The sequence below is a fragment of the Euphorbia lathyris genome, chromosome 1, assembly GCF_963576675.1.
Source record: "Euphorbia lathyris chromosome 1, ddEupLath1.1, whole genome shotgun sequence".
Classification (NCBI taxonomy): Eukaryota; Viridiplantae; Streptophyta; class Magnoliopsida; order Malpighiales; family Euphorbiaceae; genus Euphorbia; species Euphorbia lathyris.
In genome coordinates this window covers 111,281,732-111,306,564 of record NC_088910.1, presented here as the reverse complement: position 1 = coordinate 111,306,564, position 24,833 = coordinate 111,281,732, and the positions used below count along the sequence as shown (strand labels likewise).

At 32.1% G+C, this 24,833-nt stretch overlaps 2 protein-coding genes across 2 annotated transcripts; both read right to left on the bottom strand.

Annotated features, from left to right (window-relative positions):
• Positions 1-328: 328 nt before the first annotated feature.
• On the bottom strand, positions 329-2,236 carry LOC136213530 (uncharacterized protein At4g22758). Its single transcript, XM_066002832.1, has 3 exons — positions 1,806-2,236; positions 1,324-1,540; positions 329-804 (listed from the first exon to the last, which is right to left on the bottom strand). The coding sequence occupies exons 1-3, from the start codon at positions 2,118-2,120 to the stop codon at positions 566-568; spliced, it is 771 nt and encodes a 256-aa protein (XP_065858904.1). The 5' UTR covers positions 2,121-2,236; the 3' UTR covers positions 329-565.
• Positions 2,237-13,553: 11,317 nt separating this feature from the next.
• On the bottom strand, positions 13,554-16,411 carry LOC136210623 (pentatricopeptide repeat-containing protein At4g22760). The gene is made up of 2 exons (XM_066001971.1): positions 16,285-16,411; positions 13,554-15,842 (listed from the first exon to the last, which is right to left on the bottom strand). Exon 2 carries the CDS (start codon positions 15,617-15,619, stop codon positions 13,895-13,897), a length of 1,725 nt encoding a protein of 574 aa, XP_065858043.1. The 5' UTR covers positions 15,620-15,842; positions 16,285-16,411; the 3' UTR covers positions 13,554-13,894.
• Between the last annotated feature and the right edge of the window lie 8,422 nt (positions 16,412-24,833).

Sequence of the window (24,833 nt, the reverse complement as noted above, 5' to 3'; positions counted from 1 at the left end):
GAAAAATTAGTTGGTAAGAGATAATGTAATAGGTCTAAATATGTAAACGGTTCTCCAATTTAATCCAGTTTTGTAATTTTTCCTATATATTTTTTTAATAATTCATATTTAAATGGCTAATGACTAATTGACAAATATAAATTTATACAAATCGATAAATATTTATGGTTATGGATAAAATTACAAGCTATAAATTAATGTTTTATATGTCATATTCACCTTCCAAAATCAATATGTATTTCTAATCTAACAGTGTTAGTTGTCTTGTTTAAGATTTTGCTTAGTTTTGGTGGTTTAATTAAGTAAAAAAAAAAAAAAACAGATGAAATGGTATCATGAAAATCCTTCGAATTCTGGATGTTGAGTTATCTGTACAACATTTTTCTTTTGACCTTAAATCAGAAGCACAATTTTTTTTTTTTATTTACATTTACAGGTATATATATACTTTACTTGTGAAAGAATAAAAAGAAAAAAAAATATCCCATGAGACATTGATGGGAACAATAATGAAATAACAATGAGGTTGAAGATTTCTGCAAATAATATGTTGCAGAGCTCTCAATCAATTCCAGCATATCAATACCTTCCAAAGCCGACGAGATCTTCTCATGATCTTGCCCAGTTTCCGAGCAAAAAATGGTGGAAGTAAGAATGGCCGCGGCTGCGGCGAGTTTTGTCTAACCAAAACATTTTGTGAAACACAAGGAGAGTTTGCTTCATTACTGCTTCTATTGCTGCTGCTTCTTCTGAGATAGAAGCTTCTGCTACCAATATCCCCAATCACCTCTGCTTTATCTAAACCTGAAATCAAAATTGATCAGATAAACCCATCATGTTGGTTCCTTCTACTTAGCCTACTTTCCAAAATCAAAAAATGTATCTGATATATATCATTCAAGTGAATTTCAACTAATGGTTTGAATGTGGATTCAAGTCAAGAAAGATGTTCACAAGGGGTAAAGCTGGATTGGATCCTCTCACAAGTTGAAATTCAACTTGAAAGATGATCTCAACCATTATTTTAAGAAGGAGAGACCAACTTGAAAGATCATGTTGTAATCTCAAGGGTAGATATGTTTTAAACCGTAAGGGGCAATGGATGAAATTTGACCAAAAGGGGCAATATCTACCTTAATATCTACATTCATATTGGAGAGGAATTCTACTATAGTCCTAATATAATACAACCGTCCAATTAAATAATGTCAATTGTAGAGTTTTATTTCTTAATATCTACATTCATATATTGGAATGTATGCAAACATCTACAAAAAGGAAAATGCAGATACAGGCCAACTTAAAGCAAATAAGATGACTTACTTTGAAGGCTGAAGTGAGAGCAATGCAATTCATAAGAAGATGATGCCTTCATATCAAGCCTAGGAGTCCTCCCTTCTTCAGAGTATTTATCTACAACAATCTTAATTGTTTCCTCCACACTTGATCCTAATTTAATCATGGTCCTCACTGGTCCTGGACTTCCTTCCACTGTTACATTTACCACTACCTTTGAATCTTTCTTGTAGCTCTGCAGTCCCTGAATTTCAGATTTCATCATATCAACACTAATCACACTCTTGATCACTAATATTAATCAAATCAAATTAACAAATAATTAGGTCAATCTAATTTATCTTAATGAGGAAACTTTTAACATCGATCTTCCTAAAACATAATCTGAAATTGGATTGAATTGAAGTTAATCAATCAAAGATAGATCAAATTTCATATCAAATATAGAGATAAACCAACACGCAAAGCGAAAACAAACATAAATAAGAAAAGAAGAAATTGAAGCAAACCTCGAAGCTTTGAGGAGAAGAAAAGGAGATCAAAGAAGGAGAAGAAGCAAAAATATCCGTGCAAGTATGATTGCGAGGGAGAAACTCGTCCTCCTCAACTTCAGACCTCTGCAGCTGCTCTTCAATTTCATCGTCATTCTTCTGTAGCATAGGCTCCGATAAGCACCGCTTCAAAATCTTAATAGGTTTGGAATGCTTCACCGGTCGTCGAGTCGAAGGGGACCTTCTACTCGGAGAAGGCGATGGATGTGGCGGCCTGATCTTCCGGCTGCTGCCAGAGGCCGGAAGTCTTCGCCGGGTAATCCTTTCCGGCATGAAGTAAGATTCGAAGATAGCAAATTGTGCGTGTTTTGGCGTTGGGAAAGAGTAAAAAAGGTGTGAGGAAGGAAGGAAGAAAAGGAAAGGAATGGAAGTTGGGAAGGTAGTTGGGGTGAAGTCCAAGTCTTAGAAAACCTTTATTTTTATAACTGCTTGTCGTATTTGTCTTGTTTGGCCTCAAAACGACGACACCTTTCCCCCTTCTTTTGGTCCGCTCAGATCGCATTTTCCCTCTTTTGCCGAATTTACTAAAACACCCTGAATTTGTATGATTTCCAATGGTAACTTATGCTCATGGTCCCTAAACTTTACCTTTTTACTTTTTATGGTCCTCAGCAACTATTTTAATTTAAAGTTCTTTGTTAGAATAGAGATAATGATGGTTTATAGAGATAAATCGATGAAAATACTGATTTGAAAAATAAAAATTGGAGGTTTCATGAAAAATGCTGTTGGTTCTAAACAACTTTAATTCTCAAATTTTTCTTGTACAGTTATCATTGGTCATTTTAAAATAACCAACCGTCAAAAGACGTCATCAAGAAAATAAAAGCAAAATTTATGGATCATTAATGTAATTTATCCTAATTTCTATTAGGTGTATATTTGTTTCATTTCTATTTTATTGAATTCTTCCGGACCACTAATATTAATTTTTTCTATTATTTTGGTAAAAAGGAAGGCTAAGTCGAGAAAACTAGAAAAATTAACATAAAGTGGTAATTCTTTTCATGGACCGTCCAATACGGTCTCCATCAAGAATACTTTAAAGGCCTAAATGAGGCACATCACACTCGTGACAATCAAAGAATAACTTCTTACGAAATTTGTCATCCAGTCAGCAGTCTTGTTTCATTCTCTGTAAATAAGAGAAACATCGACCTCCTAATCTCTATTTTTCAGCTCCCTACATTTTAGAATTAGCTCAGTCTGGCCATTTTGGTGATCTTCCTCTTCCTCCAATGCGAGAGCTATATTTTTTGAATCAACCTCAATAATTACTTGGCGATAACCTCTTTGCCAAGCCATTGATAAACCATGGAAGACTCCCCAAAGTTCAGCAGTCAATGCTGAGCATATTCCCAAATTCACTACAAATCCACCCAGCCAAGACCCATTGTGATCCCTTAACAAACCTCATGCTGAAGCGTATCCTAGGGATCCTTTGCTTGCGCCATCAGTATTAATCTTAATCCAATTATGTTCCGATGGATACCATTTTATCCATTTTTCTATTGTCTTTTTTAGTCGGAGAGCTTTTCCTACAGTTAAAGCTTTTTCAAGATCAAGAGCGTTAGCTAAGATGAAATCAGTTTTGTCCTTTCTCATATTCTCCTTCTCAAAAACTCGTTGATTTTTCCATTTGAAGATCCACCATAAAGAAAAGGAAAAAAAATTTGGCCACTCTATCCCACGGACTTGCCGTTTACTATTCAAATTACTATTAATCCATTCCTCTTTTTCAACCGTGAAGAAACTTGTGATGATATCAGTTGGAATTAGAGGGAGCCAAACGGTTCTCGCTTCAAAACAGTCTCGAAGAACATGCATAGAAGTTTCGGAAGTCCCACACTCAGAGCAAGTCGAAGATTCAGTTAGACGTATTTTCACACGGTTGCTGTTACACATGATTCCATCGTGACGGACCAACCATAAAAAGGTATGAATTCGTTCAGGTACCTCAACCTTCCATATCACATCCCAAATTGGTTCTAAATCGGGTAGAACTCTACTCTCCTGCAAACAAATGAAACCAGAATTAACCATGAATTTACCTAGGATAGTTCGATTCCATCTCCACCTGTCGGATTGAATCGATTCAGAAGAAAGTTGAATGGCTTCTAATCTTAGCAATGACATTTGGGGCAGAAGTGGTTCGATTAAGTTCATTTTCTAGGCATTATTATCCCAGAAGTCAGAAACAGAGGGGTTGGCAGGGTCATCGGGGATTGGAGCAATAGTTACATCTTGAAGCCGGTTGACTCTGCACTAGTTATCTTTCCAGAAATTTGTTGTCCTCCCATTTATCACAATCCGACTCAGGCCCTTTTGAATTATTTGCTAATCAATCAGTATACTTCGCCATGTTACTGAAGACGCAGATCCGGGTTGAAAGATGTCAGTCCCACTATGATTTGCACAGTACTTAGCACAGATGACTTTGACCTAAAGCTGATTCGTATCCGTCAGAACCGTCCAGGTTAGTTTTTCCAATAAAGCTATATTTGTATCCTTGGCCTGCCTGATGCCGAGTCCTCCATAGCTACAGGGTAAACAGATTTTATCCCAATTAATCAGATGCATCCGCCTTTGATTTGATACTGATCCCCAGAGGAAATCACAATTAGTCCTATCAAGCTTGTTGCAAATTCCCGTCGAGAGAGATGCAATTTGCATTGAGTATGAAGGCATTGAAGATGTAACAGATTTATCAATGTGATTATGCCAGCTAGTGACACACTGCGACTCTTCCATCCTGAGAGTCTGTTATTTATCTTATCTAGTAATCCCCGGTAAGTTTCTCTACTGACTTGTTGGTGTATCAGAAGCATTCCAAGATAAATGCCAAGGCTTTCAGTACAACCAATGCTGAGCATATCACTGATGTTTTCCTGTTTGTAGGATCGACATTTATATAGAAGTAAGCTTTTGATTTCTGAAAGTTCACCCTTTGTCCTGAACATTCACCAAAGAAATTAACGATTTGTTTGATTGAAAAGGCTTGGCTGACAGTAGCCTCTACAAATAAAACAATTCCATCAGCAAAAAAACATATGAGATAAAGGAGGGCATGCACGAGAGAGCTTGACTGTATTCCGGTTTTTACACAATACTGCATCTTCAATCATATGACTTAGTCTTTCCAGACACAGTACAAAAAGGTAGGGCGAGAGAGGATCTTCTTGCCTTAAACCCCGAGTAGGGATGAACTTGGGGAGCTTTTCCCATTCCAGAGAATTTGTATAGAAGAAGCTGCCACACAGTTCATTATGAGTTTAATCCAGTTTTGCTCTAAGCCCATTATGTTGAGAGTATCTCTGAAAAACTACCAACTGATCCTCTCATAGGCCTTTTCAAGGTCTAGTTTTAGAATCATGGCACCCTTTCTGCCCCGCTTCTTATTGAGAGAATGAATGGCCTACTGCATCAAGAATATGTTGTTTGATATGTTTCTTCCAAGAATAAAGCTCGTTTGGGAGGGGCTGATAACACATGTAAGAACTGGCTTGAGTCTCTTCACAATGCATTTGGTTATGACTTTATAAAGAACATTACAGAGACTAATAGGCCAGAACTGGGAGGCGAACTCCGGGTGTGGGGATTTAGGAATAACAGAAAGCAATGCTTCATTAATGTCAGGATCAATATTCCTTGTGTTTAAAGCTTGTAAGGCAAAAAAGCTGACCTGGTCACCTAGATTCTTCCAAAGACATTGATAGAAATCCGCGTTAAAGCCGTCTGGTCCAGGGGCTTTATACGGGGCCACGTTAAAAAGTGTAGTCTGAAAATAATGCATATTAAAAAATAATTTACTAAAATAATATGGTTTCTATAAAGACATTTAGAGAGAAGAATAATAAAATCAATCCGAGTTTATATTGAAAGGGAAAGCTGCTATGTATATGTAACAGTTACAAAGGTAGTTTTTGAGCTAGAAATAGTTACATAACAGTAACTTTTGCTAAGTAACTAATTACAGATGTTTCTCGAGACCCGTCTCTCAAGTTGGGTGTGATGAGTAAGCAAATCTTTCTTGGACAAAACTGAATTTTGAGCTCTTGAAAAGATTCTTGGTCTGTAAATCTGCTAATTGCTCATGAGATGGAACAAAAGGAGTTGAAATAAAACCTTGCACTAGATATTCTTGCACAACATGGTAATCAATGCCGATATGTTTTACCTTTTCATGGAAAACTCAGTTAGCTGCTATACAAATAACTACTTGATCGTCAGACTTCAGTGAAATAGGTAAAGGAATACTAATCTGGAATTTAGGCAGTAAAAAACTTAGTCATTTGAATTCATAAGTTATGGTAGCCATAACACGATATTCAGCTTCTGCTGAGGATTTGCTGACAGTAGAATACCTTTTACTTCCATGAAATCAAACTCCTGCCAATTAGAATGCAATACCTTATGACCGAATGTCTTGTGATCTTACAACGACCCTAGCCTGAGTCAGAATAAGCAGCGAGTGTGAAATCACGCTCAATAGGATAAAACAATCCTAAATGCTTTGTGCCTTTGAGGTATTTAAGAATATGAAATGTCACATTCCAGTGCATCTGTGTGGGAGCCTTCATGTACTGACTGAGTTGTTTAAGATGTGTGAATCGCAAGTACAAAAGTCTACCAATGACCCTTCTGTATTTATCAACTTCATCAAGCAATGGTGAGGTAGAATCTAGTTGATCTAATTGAACCCCACATGGAAAAGGACCCAGTGATAGGCACAAAGTCTTCTAACCTAACATCAAGTAATAAGTATGTGATATACTTACTTTGTGACAAAAAAATACCATCAGTAGATTTATGCAATTCCACACCAAGAAAGCATTTAGCATTACCAAGGTCTTTAATGGTAAAATCCATGTGAAATGCTAACTTAACTTTTTCAAGTTGATGATGAGATGAGACAGTGAACAAATATCATCCACATAAATAATAACTTTAGTAAAATGACCATCTAATTGTTTAGTAAACAAACAATAATCGTGCATGGATTTAATGAAACTTTGTACCGTTGCATGTCTGCTTGCTTCAGGCCATATAATGATTTGGAAAGCTTGGAGACTTATCCCTTCTGATCCTTTGTTGAACCCCACATGGAAAAGGACCCAGTGATAGGCACAAAGTCTTCTAACCTAACATCAAGTAATAAGTATGTGATATACTTACTTTGTGACAAAAAAAATACCATCAGTAGATTTATGCAATTCCACACCAAGAAAGCATTTAGCATTACCAAGGTCTTTAATGGTAAAATCCATGTGAAATGCTAACTTAACTTTTTCAAGTTGATGATGAGATGAGACAGTGAACAAATATCATCCACATAAATAATAACTTTAGTAAAATGACCATCTAATTGTTTAGTAAACAAACAATAATCGTGCATGGATTTAATGAAACTTTGTACCGTTGCATGTCTGCTTGCTTCAGGCCATATAGTGATTTGGAAAGCTTGGAGACTTATCCCTTCTGATCCTTTGTGTAACTAGCTGGTGGACTCATATAGATATCACAAATCCATGAAGATACACACTATTAACATCTACTTGTTGAATTGGCCATGATTTGGCTATACTATATATACAAACAATCTTACTATCACAGTTTGGTTATTGGGGAAAAATGTCCAGTGTAATCAACACCAAACCTCTGACCATATCCCATGGCCACCAATCTTGCTTTAGACCTTTCAACACTCCTAATTACATTGTTTTTAACCTTGAAAATCCATGTAGATGAAATAGCTTTCTTCCTTGATGGTAGATCAGATAAAATCCAGGTGTCATTTCCTTCTGGAGTGTGCAATCCTTTTACATAACTTACTACAATTTAGGCTTGGAATTAGCTTCTACAAAACTTGTTGGCTCTTTGATTTTTATGATATTGACCAAATAAACTGAATGATCAGCAGTACAAACAAGTGATCTATCAACATTGTTGACAACAAAGTCATTCATCTAAGATGGAGGTTTAGAAATCCTTGGCAAAAGCTATGAAATCTACTCCAATTGTTTCAAAGTTCGTTTGATTTGCTATTAGTAAAATCATATAGTGAATCAGTCTCATAAGAAACACATGTTGCTTAAGGCTTCTTATTCTTATTTGATTTGAACCAATCTGGATAACTTATAATCTTAAAGCATTATTCCTTCATATGTCCACTACATTTGCAATTAGAACAATACTTGTCTTCTTTAGCGATTTTTGTTTTCTTCTTCAAATTATCAATACGAGTATTAAGAACATTGGTAGTTGGATTTGAAAATTTAACTGTGTGATCTAGATGGACTTCCTTTTTCTTCTCAACACGCTAAATCATAGAAAATGTTTGATTCAACCCTAGATAAGGATCTTGTAGCAAGATATAATTTAGGGTAATTAATTTATTAGTCCCTATATTATGACAAAACACACTGTTTAGTCTTTATATTTTCAAAAACACACGGTAAAGTCCCTAACGTTTTTCTCGGTGAACTGTTTAGTCCCTAACGTTTTTCTTGGTGAACTGTTTAGTCCCTGTCGTTAGACTCTCATGAAGATTCTGTTAGTCAATTTGGATTTGCGTTCTTCTTTTCCTTTATTTTCTCTTCCTTTAAACTCTAATGCATCTGAAATCAACTTTGAGTGTTCTTCTTCTTGATTTTCTTCTTAATCGTCCAAATTCATAAGCATTGGGTTTGTTCTTTTTCTTGTTCTCCATAGAAATAGCTTCTTCTTCTAAATTGGATTTCCTTATCGGAAGTTTGAAGGTAAATAGTAAAGGGTAATTTAGTCATTTCCGAAGTCATAAACGGTAAAAGATCTAACAAATAGAGGGAAGGACTAAACAGTTCACTGAGAAAAAAGTTAGGAACCTTACCATGTGTTTTTAAAAATACAGGGACTAAACAGTGTGTTTCGTCAAAATATAGGGACTAATAAATTAATTACCCTATAATTTATAAGATGCTCGAATTCGTTTGTTAATCTAGTTGAAAACAACATTAGTTGATCTTCATCGCAAAACTTTTGAATTACACTTCACGCTCCTCCATAATCACATGAAGACAATGGCCTTAACGTCGCCATTTCATCTAAAACCTTTTTCTATGTAGGGCCCACGAGTTCACCAACAGCTCCACCATTAGTATGATATTGTCCGCTTTGGGCCAAGCCCGCACGGATTTGTTTTTGGGTTCCTTCCCAAAAGGCCTCATACTAATGTAGTTGGTGAGCTTCTTTATAAACTATGCATCTCCCTTGTATCTTTCCGATGTGGGACTTGAGATGTATACCCAACATTCTGCTTTGTAAAAATAATAAGTAACTGAAATTGAGCTTTGAACAATAGCATTTATCTCTTTTTAAGATAAAAAATAAATAGAATTCCATCGTTTTCACCAAATTGATGTTTGATATCCTTCCATTATGCTCACGCAAAAGTAACATAGAGAAATTTTTTAGCAAATTCTTTTGAAGTACTATTGATTATCCAAGAAAACACGAGACTATCTACCTCTTCCAAATGAATGTGCTCTGATGCATACGTCTCCGGTTCTAACTTATGTTTTAGAAATTAAGGCTTTATTTATTTGTCGGAAAATATTGTGTTTTGAAAAATTACGGGTAAGAAAAAATAAAATATTGAAAAATAAAATATTTTCCAGTGTTTAGTTACAATACTGAAAAACGGTAAAAAAAAGGTGGTGGGTGACTATTGTTTTAATAAGAGTAAAAAAGAATATAGTGGAATTTCAAAAAATTTAGTAAAATATACTCTTTTTAAGGGTAAAACATCCTTCTTACTTTTTTTCATAAATTTTCTCACATTGATTGATGTAAAATTTATCGTTAATTTATTTTCCTAAAGCATCAAAAAAAATCAGAAAAATATCCTCATGCATAATATATATTTTTTTAAACAAATAGGATAAATTCTACTGATAAAAGAAAATAATAATCTCATTTTCTTGCAAATTGATGTCATTAGAACATGCATGAATGTATTCAACTTAATTGGTTAACTGTTTTTTTTTTCATTTCAAAGTGAAAACAAACAAACAAATAAATAAATAAATAATGACACCAAATTGATTTGAATTAAAAAAGATGGTGCGAAATTGATTAATAATAATTTCTTTTAAGAATTGATTAATAATAATATTATCATTATAATAATTTTGTTGCTTGGTAGTTAACAGGTCAGGTCAATTATATGAAAAATGGAATTGGATGTCATATAATTATTTTTAAAACATTATTTTGACGTGTTAACAAGAAAGTTATATTACATTTTATATGGATCGTAATACTCCTTAAACTAAGGTTTCAAAGTAAATTAGAACCTTAAACTATCAAAATCATTAATCAAGTTTCTAAATTAACTAAAAAACATCAATTGAGTCCGCATTCTAAACAAAAATCATCAATTGAACTTCATCGAAAAATCATTCTGTTGAGCAGTTTCAGACCATATTCCTCAAACCTATTTCGAACAAACACAGAGATTATTACAGTTTATATCAAATAGTCACGGTTTCTGATTTTAGGATAGGATGAGAACTCAACTGATGATTTTTATATAGTTCAGAGATCTGATTGATAATTTTAATAATATAGGATCCTATTGCCTTTGAACCTTTAGTTTGAAGACCTAAAGGAGTATAATGCCTTTTATATATGATTCATTGTTTCATGTGTTCCTGTTTAATATTACTCATTGATAATAGATATTAGTTGATTTTTATATTAAAAACAATTGTTTTGAATTTTTACAAACACTTTTTTTTTATCTCTTATTTAGACTTAAAAAGTAAAAAAAAATTCCAAAAAATGGAAACAAATGGACACTAGGTCCCGTTTGTTTGGGGGAAAATATTATGCAGGAAAATAAAATATTTTTTTTTGTTTGACAACAACACTGGAAAATATTTTCCAACCACTAAATATAGATTTTCTGTATTTTTTATTTTCAATTATATATATAAAACACAAAAAAGAGATCCACATGTGGAAAACACGAAAACCTGAAAAAAAATATGCAAAACAGAAAAACATGGAAAACACACAAGAAAACGTGAAAATTTGTTAAAAACACAAAAATTGAAAAAATGCGAAAATCACGAAAAGTAAAAAATATATTAAAAAATGAAAACATGGAAAAAAGTGGAAAAATACGAAAATGTGAAAAAAATTAATGTTAAAAACACAAAAAACGTTTTTTCACATTTTCATATTGTTGGCTTTTTTTGTACGTTTTCTTGTGTTATTAACGTTATTGTGTTTTTTTTTTTTTTTTGCATTTGTCTTCATTTTTTCGTGTTTTCACGTTTAATTTTTCGGTTTTTCCCTTTTTCACGTTTTCTTTTTTTCGCGTTTTTTTATTTTCGCATTTTGTTACTTTTTCGTCTTATTCACGTTTTTTCATGTTTTTCGTATTTTTCACGTTTTCGTGTTTTTTATGTTTTAGCATTTTTCGCGTTTTCGTGTTTTTCATATATTTTTTTATGTTTTCGTGTTTTTTATATTTTTCACGTTTTTGTATATTTCGTGTTTTATCACTTTTTCGCATTTTTCATGTTTTGTGATTTTTCAAGTGTTTTTTTTTTTGTGTTTTTCGTGTTTTTTTGTATTTTTCACGTTTTTTTTGTATATTTCGTATTTCATATCTTTTGTATTTTTATATTTTTTTAACGTTTTCCTCATTTTTCTCTAAACGCGTATGTTTTGGGGAAAATGTTTTACCCTTTTGAAAATGGTAAAACATTTTCCCTTATTTCTTCATTCATTTTCCAACTTACCACGTATTTTCCATTGACTTATTTTCCTACCCAAACAAATACTGAAAAATTGGAAAAATATTTTCCTGCAGAATATTTTCCTCCAAACAAACGGGGCCTAAATTGAAACTCAGTCTCATCTCAATTACACTCTCAAGTCATTTTCATAAAATCCTACTAATTAATAATTATCCATATTTCTTGCTTCAAAAATGAGGCTTGGAACCTTTCCAAACCAAGAAATGTTCCATGCCAGCAGGCAATCACAACCCAACCTTTTTTTTTTGAACCCAACCTTTCTTAATCCCAAACAGTGGACAATATCTAAATTTACCTTTAATATTTTTTTTAATATACCTTAATATAAGAAATAGTAATTTTTTATGTTTAATATTTTCAATTTGGAATAATTTTGGAAAAATAAATGTTTAGTTTTTTAATTTAAGTAATTAATTGGTCTGTCAAGTGTTTATTGATGAAACTCTTAGTCTGATGGTTGAGAGCGTACCTAAGATATGAGTTCTGATTACAACCAAAACATTTTTATTTTCGATTTAGAAATTGTGTTTTGAGGTGTTGTAATTTTCTTAAAGAACACAATAATTCCTTCAGTTATCAATTGGATATATTGTATTTTATTAACAAATTATATGTATTAGTAAACTTTTAAACAAATTTTTTTTGTTTACTTTACTTTTCCCTAAATTACAAATAAAGCAAATAACATATACAATTTTTGTTTTTTACTTTTCCCTAAATTACCTTCTCTTTTTTTTTTTTTTTTACTTTTTCCTAAATTATAAGCCAACTCACTATTGTAATGGGATGGGAGTATTAAAAAATGGGAAATTGTAGAAACAAAAGTGATGATGTAAACTCCATTATGACCGACTAATTAACACCCTCCACACATAATTGCCCGACTTTATTATAATAAAAATGAAAACTGTTATTTTCACCAACACTTTTTTCTTTTATTTTAAAATGTTCTCTCACCAAAATAAAACAGGATGCCTACCCTTGTGATACTTTTTGACCTTTTACTATTAAAAGGAAAACAATGATTTAATACATAAATACCTCCTAAAAGTGTTACAATTTGCATTTCATTCTCCTAACTTCTTCAAAAATTCTTAATACACTTCCACTCAGCTTTAAACCAACCGACATTGAACACGGTGAAATTCAGTTTGAAAACTCGCGAACAGACTTGATTATAGGTTCATGAACAAACTCAATTATAATATTAATGAATATTGTTTTTTATTCGATTATTTTTTTAATAATAGTATTTCTATAAATAGAGAAATGTAAAACTACATAGTTTGTGTGAAATTTTAGATTTCTAATAGTTTTGTGTTAATTTTTTTTTTTAATGAACGTAATTAATGAATTGTCCGCGAGAAAAATTAGCGAACTGTTCGCGAATAAAGCTCGTGAATAAATAAACGAACTATTTGCAGCTCATGAAATCTAAGGATTTTCTTATATTTTTATTATGAGTTTTCAAAGCTAATCTTAATGATAAATATCTTCATCTTGATGTTTGAGATTCATACCTTAATTTTTTTTTTTTTTTTATGGTTTCTAAACTTCAAAACTAGACATAGTAATCCTCCATTGTAAAACTGATGGAAATAACAATTTAAGCAACTTTGATCTTGATTTTTTCCCCATATTGTTAGGTTCCAGACATAGTAATCCTTCCATATTATTATTATTATTATTATTATTATTATTAAATTAATTTGAGCATGTAACAAGAAAGCTGAGAATAGGGAAGAAATTGTTTCATGTGTATGTCCTTATTTTCCTCTTATAATTTAAATGGGAAAGATATCTAATGAAATCGCTTCCAATCTACTAAACTGTGCCTGCCTTTCTTCTGATTAAATTCTGAAAAACAAAATTGAAAATTTAAATTGCTGGACCCTCTAAACTTGCGGATTATTGTAATAATCGAATGGATGATTGTGTCATAATCGTATTACATTATGCAAATTGTATTTACAACGACAACAAAACCTTAGTCCCGAAATGAATTATACAAATTGTATTATCGTAATAAAATTTGACGCACCTAGTAAACATGGCAAGAATTCTGGCCATGAGATACACAGCATTAGTATTTAGCCTCAGTGTCCAGGGGACTCGCGGGGGCTTGAGTCGCCGGAAAACCCCATGAAAATTTTATATGGAGCTTTAATTTCCTCTATCAATGAATCCTTGATCCGTCATTGTTTACCTCGAAGGAACTTGACACCCGAATAAAATGAAAGTCTATTCTGTCCAACTACACCCAGGTATCTTGGCCAATTTCTTGTCTTTCACTATCTTTCTCAGCTTAGCTGCATCCTTCCACCTCCCAACAGAGGCATAGATGTTTGCAAGAAGAGAATAATAACTACTTGTTTCAGGTTCTAACTCAAAGCAATGCTGAGCTGCAACCTCTCCTAATTCGACATTGTCATGTACCTCACAGGCAAGCAGTAAAGCTCCCCATACCTCCACACGAGGCTGCATTGGCATACTTTTTATCAGCTCGTATGCTTCCCGCAATCTTCCTGCCCTCCCTAACAGATCAACCATGATTGCATGATGATCATATGAAGGCACAACTTGGTGGTCTTTCATGGATTTAAAGCATTGGTAACCCTCTTCAACCAAACCAGCATGGTTGTATGCAGTTAATAGACCGGTAAACGTGACTAAATTAGGGCGAATTTGCGCTTTCGTCATTCCATTGAACAATTTAACAGCATCAGCAGCTTTCCCATTTATGCCACATCCCAAGATCATTGCACTATAAGCAACCACATCTTTTTCTTTTAGATCATGAAACAACTCGTATGCCTTATCGATGTTCCCACACTTTGCGTAGAGGTCGATCAAAGCAGTAATCAAATGATCATCGAATTCCATTCCAACATGATTCATATATGACTCGACCCATGACCCAAATCTCATGTCTCCCAATTGTGAACACGAAGAGAGAATGCTTACCAAAGTCATCTCATCTGGTTGAACATGTTTACCAGCAGTAAACATCTCATTGAACAACTGGAGGGCATCCTTTGGCCGGTTATTTTGAGCAAAGCAAGATATCATTGCATTGTATGAGAGAAGACCCTTCTCACTCATCTGAGTAAACAGTTTCCAAGCAGACTCGACATCTCCACATTTCGAGTACCCAGAAATCATTGTAATCCAAGAAATGCTATTTCTTTCTGGCATTGCATCGAAAAGCCTTCGTGCTGATTCCACATTCCCACAATCCACATATCCGCTAATCATTGCATTCCAAGAAGCATAGTTTCTCTCAGGCATTTGTTGAAATAAATGGCAAGCATGGTCCATATCTCCAATACTTGCATACCCCGATAACATAGAATTCCACGATACGACATCTTTCGACGGTATCTGGTCAAAAACATGTTGAGCCTCTAGTAATTTCCCGATTTTCAAATATCCGCATAAAATTGAATTCCACGAAACCACATTTTTCTCTACTATCTCATCAAAAACCTTCCGTGCAGTGTCCATATCACCCAGTTTGGAATATAAACCCAGTAGAGCCGTTTGTACATAAACACAACTAGAAAATCCATATTTATAAGTTTGAGCATGAATAAGCATCCCTCCCATCTTATACAAAATCCTAGCACATGCCCTTAATGCAGATGATACAGCAAACGTACTTGGACAAAGTCCTTGTCTAAGCATTTGAACATAGAGCAAAATGGATTCCTTAAATTGACCTTGCTGGGACAAATATCTAACTGCACAACCCCACGAAAAGACATCTGGACTTTGCATATGGAAAAGAATATTCTGGACATATTGAGAAATACTTCTAGAGTAACTGCAAGTAGAGCAAAGGATTTGAGAAACCAAGAGTGGCTCGAGTTTATGAAGACTCTGGACAACAATCTGTGCATGGATTTGTTTTGCCTGATTAGCGGTCCGACAGCCATCTAGTGTCTTTCTTAGTCTAGCAACCAGCATCACGTCAACAATGTTGAAATATTTTGTCCGAGGTCCTGGTAATTTTGGAACATTTGATCTAATCTAGAAGTAATCTAAGTCATTTGATCTAAGTTCATAACCAACTAGAGATGCAATATCCATCTTGCATCATAATCAGCATGCATTGGCATGCTCATATTCAATTGAGAAAGCCAATAAATTCCGGCATTTTGCTGAAATGACAAGGATGATATGAATAGCCCTGCAAGAAATTTCAAAAGCATTTGAAATTGAAAAAAAAAAAGATGATCAGCACTTTTTTCTCCTAAAGGATATTTGTATTCGTTGTGCCATCTAAGAAATGCACCATTTATACAAACTTTTGGCGGAAAGCTACAGCAGAGGAACTAAATTTGTGAATGAATACACATCAAGATACAATACAACCAATAAGTGCAATGTCAAAGGGCATAGACATGGCACCGAATCCAAGAGCAACGCATACAACTTGCACAGAAGTACATAGAACCCCTATCCAGATATCAATAACACATTGACAAAGCAATTGGAGATGGATTCACACTTCAGTTGGCAATTATTGCAATTCACATCTCTTAAATTGTAGGAAGATCAACTCAAGTACACAAAGGAAGATTAGAGCATAATCCAATTGTAAACTCAATAACTGAAGCTAGGAAGCAAACCTAGTGAGGCTGAGAGGGGCGACTGGAGACTGTGGGCGAGCGAGGACAAGAGCACTAAGCACTAATGGTGAGACGACCAGCGAGGGAACTTGGAAATGGGGAATTTGATAGTATATCAATGGGGAAATTGGGGGAAACTGAAACTTAGGTATTATTTTTATATTAAATACAAATAGCCAAATAAGATTTTAATTTTACAATTTAGACTCGGCTAATTCGCAGTAGACCTGTCCACGGGTCCGGGTATCCGTCCGTCCCGTCCAGGCCTGTGTTTCTTGGACCGGGTTTGGACAATAAAAATTGTTCATAGGCCAGGCCGGCCCAGGTCCACTAAAGCCCGTTTATTTTTTGGGCGGCCTTGAGATTAATAAAAATAACACGGGCCGCCTGGCCCGTCTATTAATATTAATTAATAAATATAAATATTTATATATTAAATATTTATTTTTAAGTATAATATTTATTTTTTATAATTACTAATCTATACTATATATAATAGCGGAAGCAGAGAGAAATGAAGAGAAGTGTTTTAGAAGCTTTTTTGATGAGTTGTCAACGTAGTATAAAATCAAAATAAAAAAGATTTAATTAATTAAAAATAACAAATTTATATTTATAATATATTAAATAATTATTACCCTATTAATTAAAATAATAAAAGACAGTAAGAGTTACCGGAAGATAAAAAAACACAAAGCAAATGAAATCCTAAAGTCACAAATAAACTTCTATAATAGCGGAAGCAGCGAGAAATGAGGAGAAATGTTTTAGAAGCTTTTTTGATGAGTTGTCAACGTAGTATAAAATCAAAATAAAAAGGATTTAATTAATTAAAAATAACAAATTTATATTTATAATATATTAAATAATTATTACCCTATTAATTAAAATAATAAAAGACAATAAGAGTTACCGAAAGATGAAAAAACACAAAGCAAAGGAAATCCTAAAGTCACAAATAAACTTCTATATAAAGCATTCCATCATTATATTCATTGGCCATGATAGACAGTATTATATTTCTGAAGGTAATTATTCGATTTTTTTCATATGTTGTAGTTATTTTGTTTTCAATTGTGTTGTTGTTTTATTTTTATTAAACAATAGTTGTTATAGTTTCATCTTTCAGATCCATTTCTGTCGTTATCCAGGTTCTATACCTCTCGCTATTTTATCCATGTTTTCTTTTTTATTTATCTTTTTTTTCCAAACCGATATCTCCAATTGAAGAAATCCGATAGAAATAAAAGATGCATGGACAACTAAAATCGAGAAACACAAAGGTGTCAAAAATTACAAGAAATTCTTATGTTTCTTAAGGTAATTATTCGATTTTTTTTATATGTTGTAGCTATTTTTGTTATCAATTGTGTTGTTTTATTTTTATTAAACAATAGTTGTTATAGTTTCATCTTTCAGAGATGAAATCTCATTTCTGTCGTTACCCAGATTTCATACCCTTCGCTACCTTATCCATGTTTTCTTTTTTATTTGTCTTTTTTCAAAATGACTAAAATAAAGATTTTTTATATTTGCATTCTTTTTTAGTATATGTTGCTAGGTATTATCGTTTCGATTGTTAACTCTAACTAAAATTTAGATTTTCGTCTTTATATGAACTTAATTGTTAGCTTTAATTGAAATTAGATTAATTTTTCTAATTCGGAACCTGTTGAAATCCACTTATTTTTTTAGTTTGAGTTTATCTAACTGATGTGGATTATATTTTTTTTATTTTTATGCATTTTGGTACAAATAGATATAAAGTTTCACACAATAGTTGTTCATTGAAGTTAGAGACATATTGAAGAGAATATTAAAGATGTATTAAAATATTATACTTACAATAAAGTTTATTTCAATTATAAATTATGTTATATTATTATTATTATTATCAAGAAATTATTTTTTCTCAGTTCTCTAGACAAAGAGATTGTAAGTGTCTAATACACTTGATAATATGTTTATTCTTGAAAAAATTGGATTATGCTAGATACGAATTCAAAATGAAGGTAAATAAAAATAAATTTTGATGCTCAAAATCCTAAAAATATACATTAATTATGAGATAATTACTTTTGCAACATTGGCTTATATAGTTTTTAACTATTATATTGTGGTTTGCACAAATATGTTAGTATTTCAAGAGTTTTTAACGGATGAAAATGAAACAGTATCATAGGACAAATTATTGAAAAATATTAATTAAAAAATATTATTATTTGAATCTATTCAAATTCTCAAATGTTGAGCATAATGATTTTAATTAATAGAATTAATTTCAGATATTAATTATAAAACGTTTTTTTTTTGTATTGAGTGGTTACAATTGCGATTTAATTCTATTTAACTAAAATTAATTTATGTACTTAAAATAAAAAATTTAATTAATGTGCAAAAAGATTTTCACTCTCCTCTTTATATGTGACATTCTCTCTTATTTTCGAAAAAAACGAGAGGAAGATAGTTCTCTCCTAATTATTATTTTTTGTCTCTTCATTTTTGTTTGTTTTTCTTAATTACGAAATTTAATAATATATAATTATTAGAAAATATTAATGAAGTCAAATAAGTGATATCTGCGAGCGTGACTGATATTCTATACAATGAAAGAATGAAGAACAAATTGGTAGAATGTCTTGATGAGATATTACGAGATAAAAATAGGAGAAATCATCACTTTAAGATGATTGAGTTATTGTAGCATAATGAATAATTAAATTCAAATACCTGATTATCATGAAATTCCATCAAGCAAAATGATTATCATCAAGATGCATTTGTGACTAATTTTTATGAATTTTATGTTTTTATATGTAACATATTGAATTGATAAAGTTTTTTCATGTGCAAAATTAGAAAAGTATTGATTGTAATAATTTATAGCATAATATATTGATGTTGCTTCCATTTTAACATAGATTGTAATTCTTTTATATCGTAGATATAATATTTAATTTTAATTGTAGTTTAATTTAATTTTTGTTTAATATAGATTGTAATTCTTTTGTATCATAGATATAATATTTAATTTTAATTGTAGTTTAATTTAATTTTTGGATTTTCATTATATACTAATATATTTTTTAATTAATCTCCTATTTTATTATCATTGTTTCACAGAATTTCAGTTATATAAAAATATAAAAATGTATTAAAATTATTAAAAATACAAATCATTGAATTTTGTAAAAATAAATAAATCATTCCCCTTTAATTAAGATTCTATAAAAAAAATTAATCAATTATTTTCAAAATTAATTTAGTTTATTTTGAACTATCAATAAAAAATGTATATTAATTTCAAATATACATAATATAAAAAAAATTCATAGCATGATATAAAATTACTTAAAAGTAAATATGTCAATTTATTTATTTATCTAAATTATATAAAAATTTCATATCTCCGTGCATCGCACGGGATTTCGACTAGTTTTATATTTATAGGTGGGCTTATATGGGTTGGGTTTGGGATTTGATTTTTAAGCCCGAGCCCGTCTAAATTAATAGTGGGTTGGGCTGGGCTTGGACCGAGTATATTTACCTAAAAACCCGATAGACCGGGTCCAGCCCGATCCATAGACAGGTCTAATTCGTAGCCCATTGCAATATCTCTAAAAAAAATTAAGAAAAAATTATATTAAAATTAAAAATTAAAATTTTTATTTTACATTTAACTAACTAATATATTTATATTTTATCCAGAATCTACACTTTTAATTCTAATTTTATCAAATTCAGTTACTCATTTTTAAAAATAAAAATTAAGAAATTCTGATAGTTTTAAATTAGTAACATAATTAGAATTTTTTTTTTAGTATTGGAAAATTGTAAATATTTAACCTGTAATTAACCCTAAAATTAATTGTCAAATTAAAACCTTAACTGTTGGAATAATTTTATTTGAATGTTTGTATTTGCATGCTTTCTTTGCTGGGCTATTTTGCCTCTACTAGGCCTCACTATAGTTTGAAACTTGCTTGGAACAAAAATGATCAGAAATAGTGATGGAGCTTGAAGTCAACCCTCTATTTGACCTAATTATAATTTGAAGGTTTAAAATACTATTTCGCCATTCATCTATCCAAAATTTTATCATTTGGCCTCTGATATATTATTTGGTCATATTTGGCCCCTGATCTATCCCAAATTGGTGAATTTTCACCCAATTTGGATTCAAACTTAACCGAATCATTATCTCATTGATAAGTAACAATATTTTGACACTTGAACTTAATAGATTTTAGTTTAGGATTTGTTTTTTGTTTTTTTTTCTTTTTTTAATCTAATTAATTATTTCCACATAATATGAGAAAAAAACTTTAAGAAATATCACGTTTCAAGTATAAGTGTCAAAATATCATTACTTATCAATAAGATAACGATTCCGTTAAGTATTCATACAAATTGGGTGAAATTTCACCAAATGGGATAGGTCAAGGGCCAAATGTGACCAAATAATAGGTCAGGGGCCAAATGATATAATTTTAGATAAATCAGGGGCCAAATAATGCTTTAAGCCTAATTTGAAACTTGCTTGGGATAAAGGCTATCGGAAAGTAACAATGGAGCTTAATTCGACTTCGGTACTTAGCTTCACGAAGGGAGGAGCCGACTACTCTTTTGCTTGGCTCATAAGGTGGTGTATTCAACTAAGGGATCATAATTGGAAGATAGTTTTCGTATCGAGAGGGTAGTTGCAACGGATTGGATGACGAACTTCGCATAGATTCTCGAGTTTGATCATTAGGAGTGTGCATTTTGTTTGAGGATCGTTGTGGCTCTAACTATAAGTCGTTATATATATATATATATATATATATATATATATATATATATATATATATATATATATATATCTTAATTTTCTATTATTTTAGTGTTATTTCTATCATTTAGATGCATATTTACTTTATTTTATGTTTTATAGGTGCTTTTAGAGATCAATTCAAATTGAAGATCCCTTTTCTTGTAAATAAAATATAATTCTCTAAGATTCTTTCTACTTCATTGTTTTTTTTCTTTATTTCTTGAAGATTTTATTTTTCCTTCTTGTCTTCTTTCGTTTGTTCTCATTTTTCTTTTCTCAAACATCTTTTCTGTTTAATTAACTTCTGGCTCTCTACTACTTATGTTTTTCAATTGAGCGATTATAGTTTCCGCTATGAATGGATATTCATGTTCAATCAATTAGGTTTCTATTTTGATCCATTCATGATCAATTTTACGATGAATCTCATACCAGTGCTCAAATGATTTTTCGGTTAATTCAGATCAGGTCTATCCGCTTATGTTTGACCTTGATCCGTCATTTATAGTCTTTATTTTGTTTATGTTGGAGCGTTGAACTTTTGAGGCTTCCGTTTCTTTTTTTAATGACAATTTTTCCATTTCCGTTCCTTAAAAAAATTCTTAACGACAGTTTGCTGTTTCTTTTTTAATGACAAGTTAATGACTATTTAACATTGACATATATCGGTAAGAATGTCATTAAAGTTTGTGAAACTTTCAATAGCTAAAGAAATAAATAATAATTTAAAATTAAATCTCTCTTTGTGAAGTGTTTTTGTCTTCTCTATGGAGATGTTTCCTCACCCTTACTGACGATTCTGTTTGGGATTATGACATGCTTAAGCTGGAAGTATCGTGGATTGGACAATCCATATATAGTTAATGTCCTTCAAGACTTGGTGTATGCCCACAAACCATTGATTGTCTTTCTTAATCTGTCACTAACCAGCATAGTGAGGGATATGTTACTGGATGCAGGGGAGTGGCAGTGTCAGTTGCATGCTACCTTTGTTGAGCATGATCAGAAGTTGATTTTCTCAATTCCGCGTCAAAGGCTGGTAAGATGGATGGTATTGATATTTTGATAAGTCAGGTTCATATATGGTTAGAAGCGGATAAAAGACATCTATAACATCTAGCAGTACAGTTAATGCATCAACCATGGTGAATTGGAATGGTCTCTAGAATATGCTAATCAATCCTAAGGTTAAAAACTGTATGTGGTGTCTGTTAACAGTTTGCATGACTACATTGTCTAATCTTTCATATAGACATGGCAGTCTTGCTAACGTCTGTCCAATTTATGACTGTGTTGGTGAAGATAAAAGTCATGCATGTCTTGGATGTTTAACGGTTAAGTCTGCTTAAGGATATTTTTTGGTGATAATCAAATGGAGGCAGTTGGAGACGTTAAAGTGTGGTTGTGTAATATATTATCATTAGTTTCACCAATTAATTTTGCAGAGATAACAATGCTCATTTGGACGATATGAAGAAATTGAAATGCGACGGTACGGAAAAATAAACGACTACAACTAGTCCAAATAGTCACAGCTGCCAGGTGGGAGTTTGTGGACTGGCAGTCTGCATAAAAGTACCACTCAAAACCCCCTTATGTCTTCGATCTCATTTCTGATAAGTGACAGAAGGCTAGATCGGGTTCCATGTATTGTAATATGGATGCAGACTATAGCTCGATTGGCTTTCTCCTTTGAGATTCGAATGGCATGTGCTTATATGCTCTTCATTCTTCTATTCCAGGATGTACTGAACCAGTTAGGATAGAGGCGATATCAATTCGGGAAGCATTATTGTGAATTAAATTGTCAAGTAGAAGTAATATGGTAGTTCAATCGGATTGTCTTTCGGTTGTTCAAGTCATTAATAAATCGGCTCATTATTTATCATATTTGGCCGATGTGATTCAGGAGTGTGTCAATTTCGTTAAAGAGTTAGATAACGTGTCAATCTCTTATGTTAAGCGTTTAGCGAATTCTGCAGCCAATAGCTTAGCTAAGGCCGTAGTTTCTGTTTCTGTTCGTGGAGTGTGTAAATGCGCATCTCATTTCCTTACCAATGTATTGGTTTCAGATTTAATTTAATGAAGTTTTGTTTTAAAAAAATCGAATTGGAGATTAAAATACTAATTTTATGGAGCTTAAAATGAAATTGGAGAAATATGTCAAATCTTAAGGTATGCACATGGCTTAAGCCATGCTGAAGAATGAGATTTTGGCACTAAAAAAACTAATTTGTCCTAACTCATGCTCATGGATTTTTCTTTTACTTAGTTATAAGTCTTTGGCTAGTTTTTAGGAGACATCACTTTCTATCAATTGAAAAGAGCAAAAAAAACCATGTATTTTCATCTTTCTTCTTCATCTTTATTGTTTTCTTCTTCCGGTGTGAACTAATTTCCATCTTCTAGCTATAGGTTTTTAGGTCTTGAACAATCAGTTGTGAGATCATTCTATATTTAATCTTTTCATCTATTTCAAGTAATTGATTTTTATTATGTTCTTAATCGTATTGCATGATTTAATTGAATCCTTGATTTTTAGTGACCAGAATGGTGGAGGTTGAAGCGAGACTAGAACATGAAATTACATGTAAAACCCCACATTTTTGTCAATTAAGGTTGAAAATATACCAACTAAAATTAAAATGTAATATAAAAGAGTTCAAGTTTATCGTCTCGCCTCAAGATGAATCATGAGAAGAGTGAGCTACTTTTGATGACATTTCTTCTACCTAAGGAACACATTTTTCACCAGCTTTCTATTAGTAGGGGATAACAACTCATAATAACAATGTTTGAGAAGTGTTTAAGTATTCTTGTCAGAGATTAATATAAGATCTACGATTGAGTTTTAACTATTAATTTGGACGCTTAGTTCAATGACATGGTACCAAAGCCTCTTGGACCAAATGGTTGAAGTTCGAGTACTAACAATCTCATTAATTTGTGGAATTAAAAACACATGGTGGGAGGGGTCTGTGTTATATACGTTGCAAGCACAAGGTACATTTATGTGTGAAATGTGTCAGAGATTAATATAAAATATACAATTGGGCCTTAACTATTAGTTTGAACTTTTAGTTCAATCTATTCCATTCATTTCTAGTCTTCATTTTTTTATATCCTTCCTTTATTTCGTTCTTAAGTAAATTCATGAATAAAGTTCCTGTTTTCATCAAATGAGAAAAAGAAATAATTTCTTTAATATTTTAACACATTTAATTTAACTCGATTAATAACTTATTATTACACTAGATATTTGGACATGTAAAAATATGGCTTGCATGTCGTCTACTTATCATTTTCAGCGACTATTATTGTAAAAATCTAAATAAAACCTAGCAATGGATTAAATTGGAAAAATCGAAAGTACGTTAGATTAGGATTGTCAACGAAACAAGAATAGTCTCAAAATATTCGGAAATAGAGACGAGTAAATTATTTCGGGTCTCCGCCTTACCCCGTTTACAACCCTACATGAGGTGGAAGTGGCAGATCTATCTATATATTGTGCACGCCAAATCATTGGGACACATCTCCTGATTAGCTTCACACAAGTCCTTTCAGCCATCAATGTAAGGGCCCAAATGCCTGCATATATGTCAAAGTTTACACCATCCTTCCCTACCACCATTTTTACTTTCTTTTTTCCACATTATCTGTCTATTAAATTCCTTTTTCTTTTACAAAGATTAAGGGTAAATTACACCAATGGCCACTGAACTTTATTCATTTT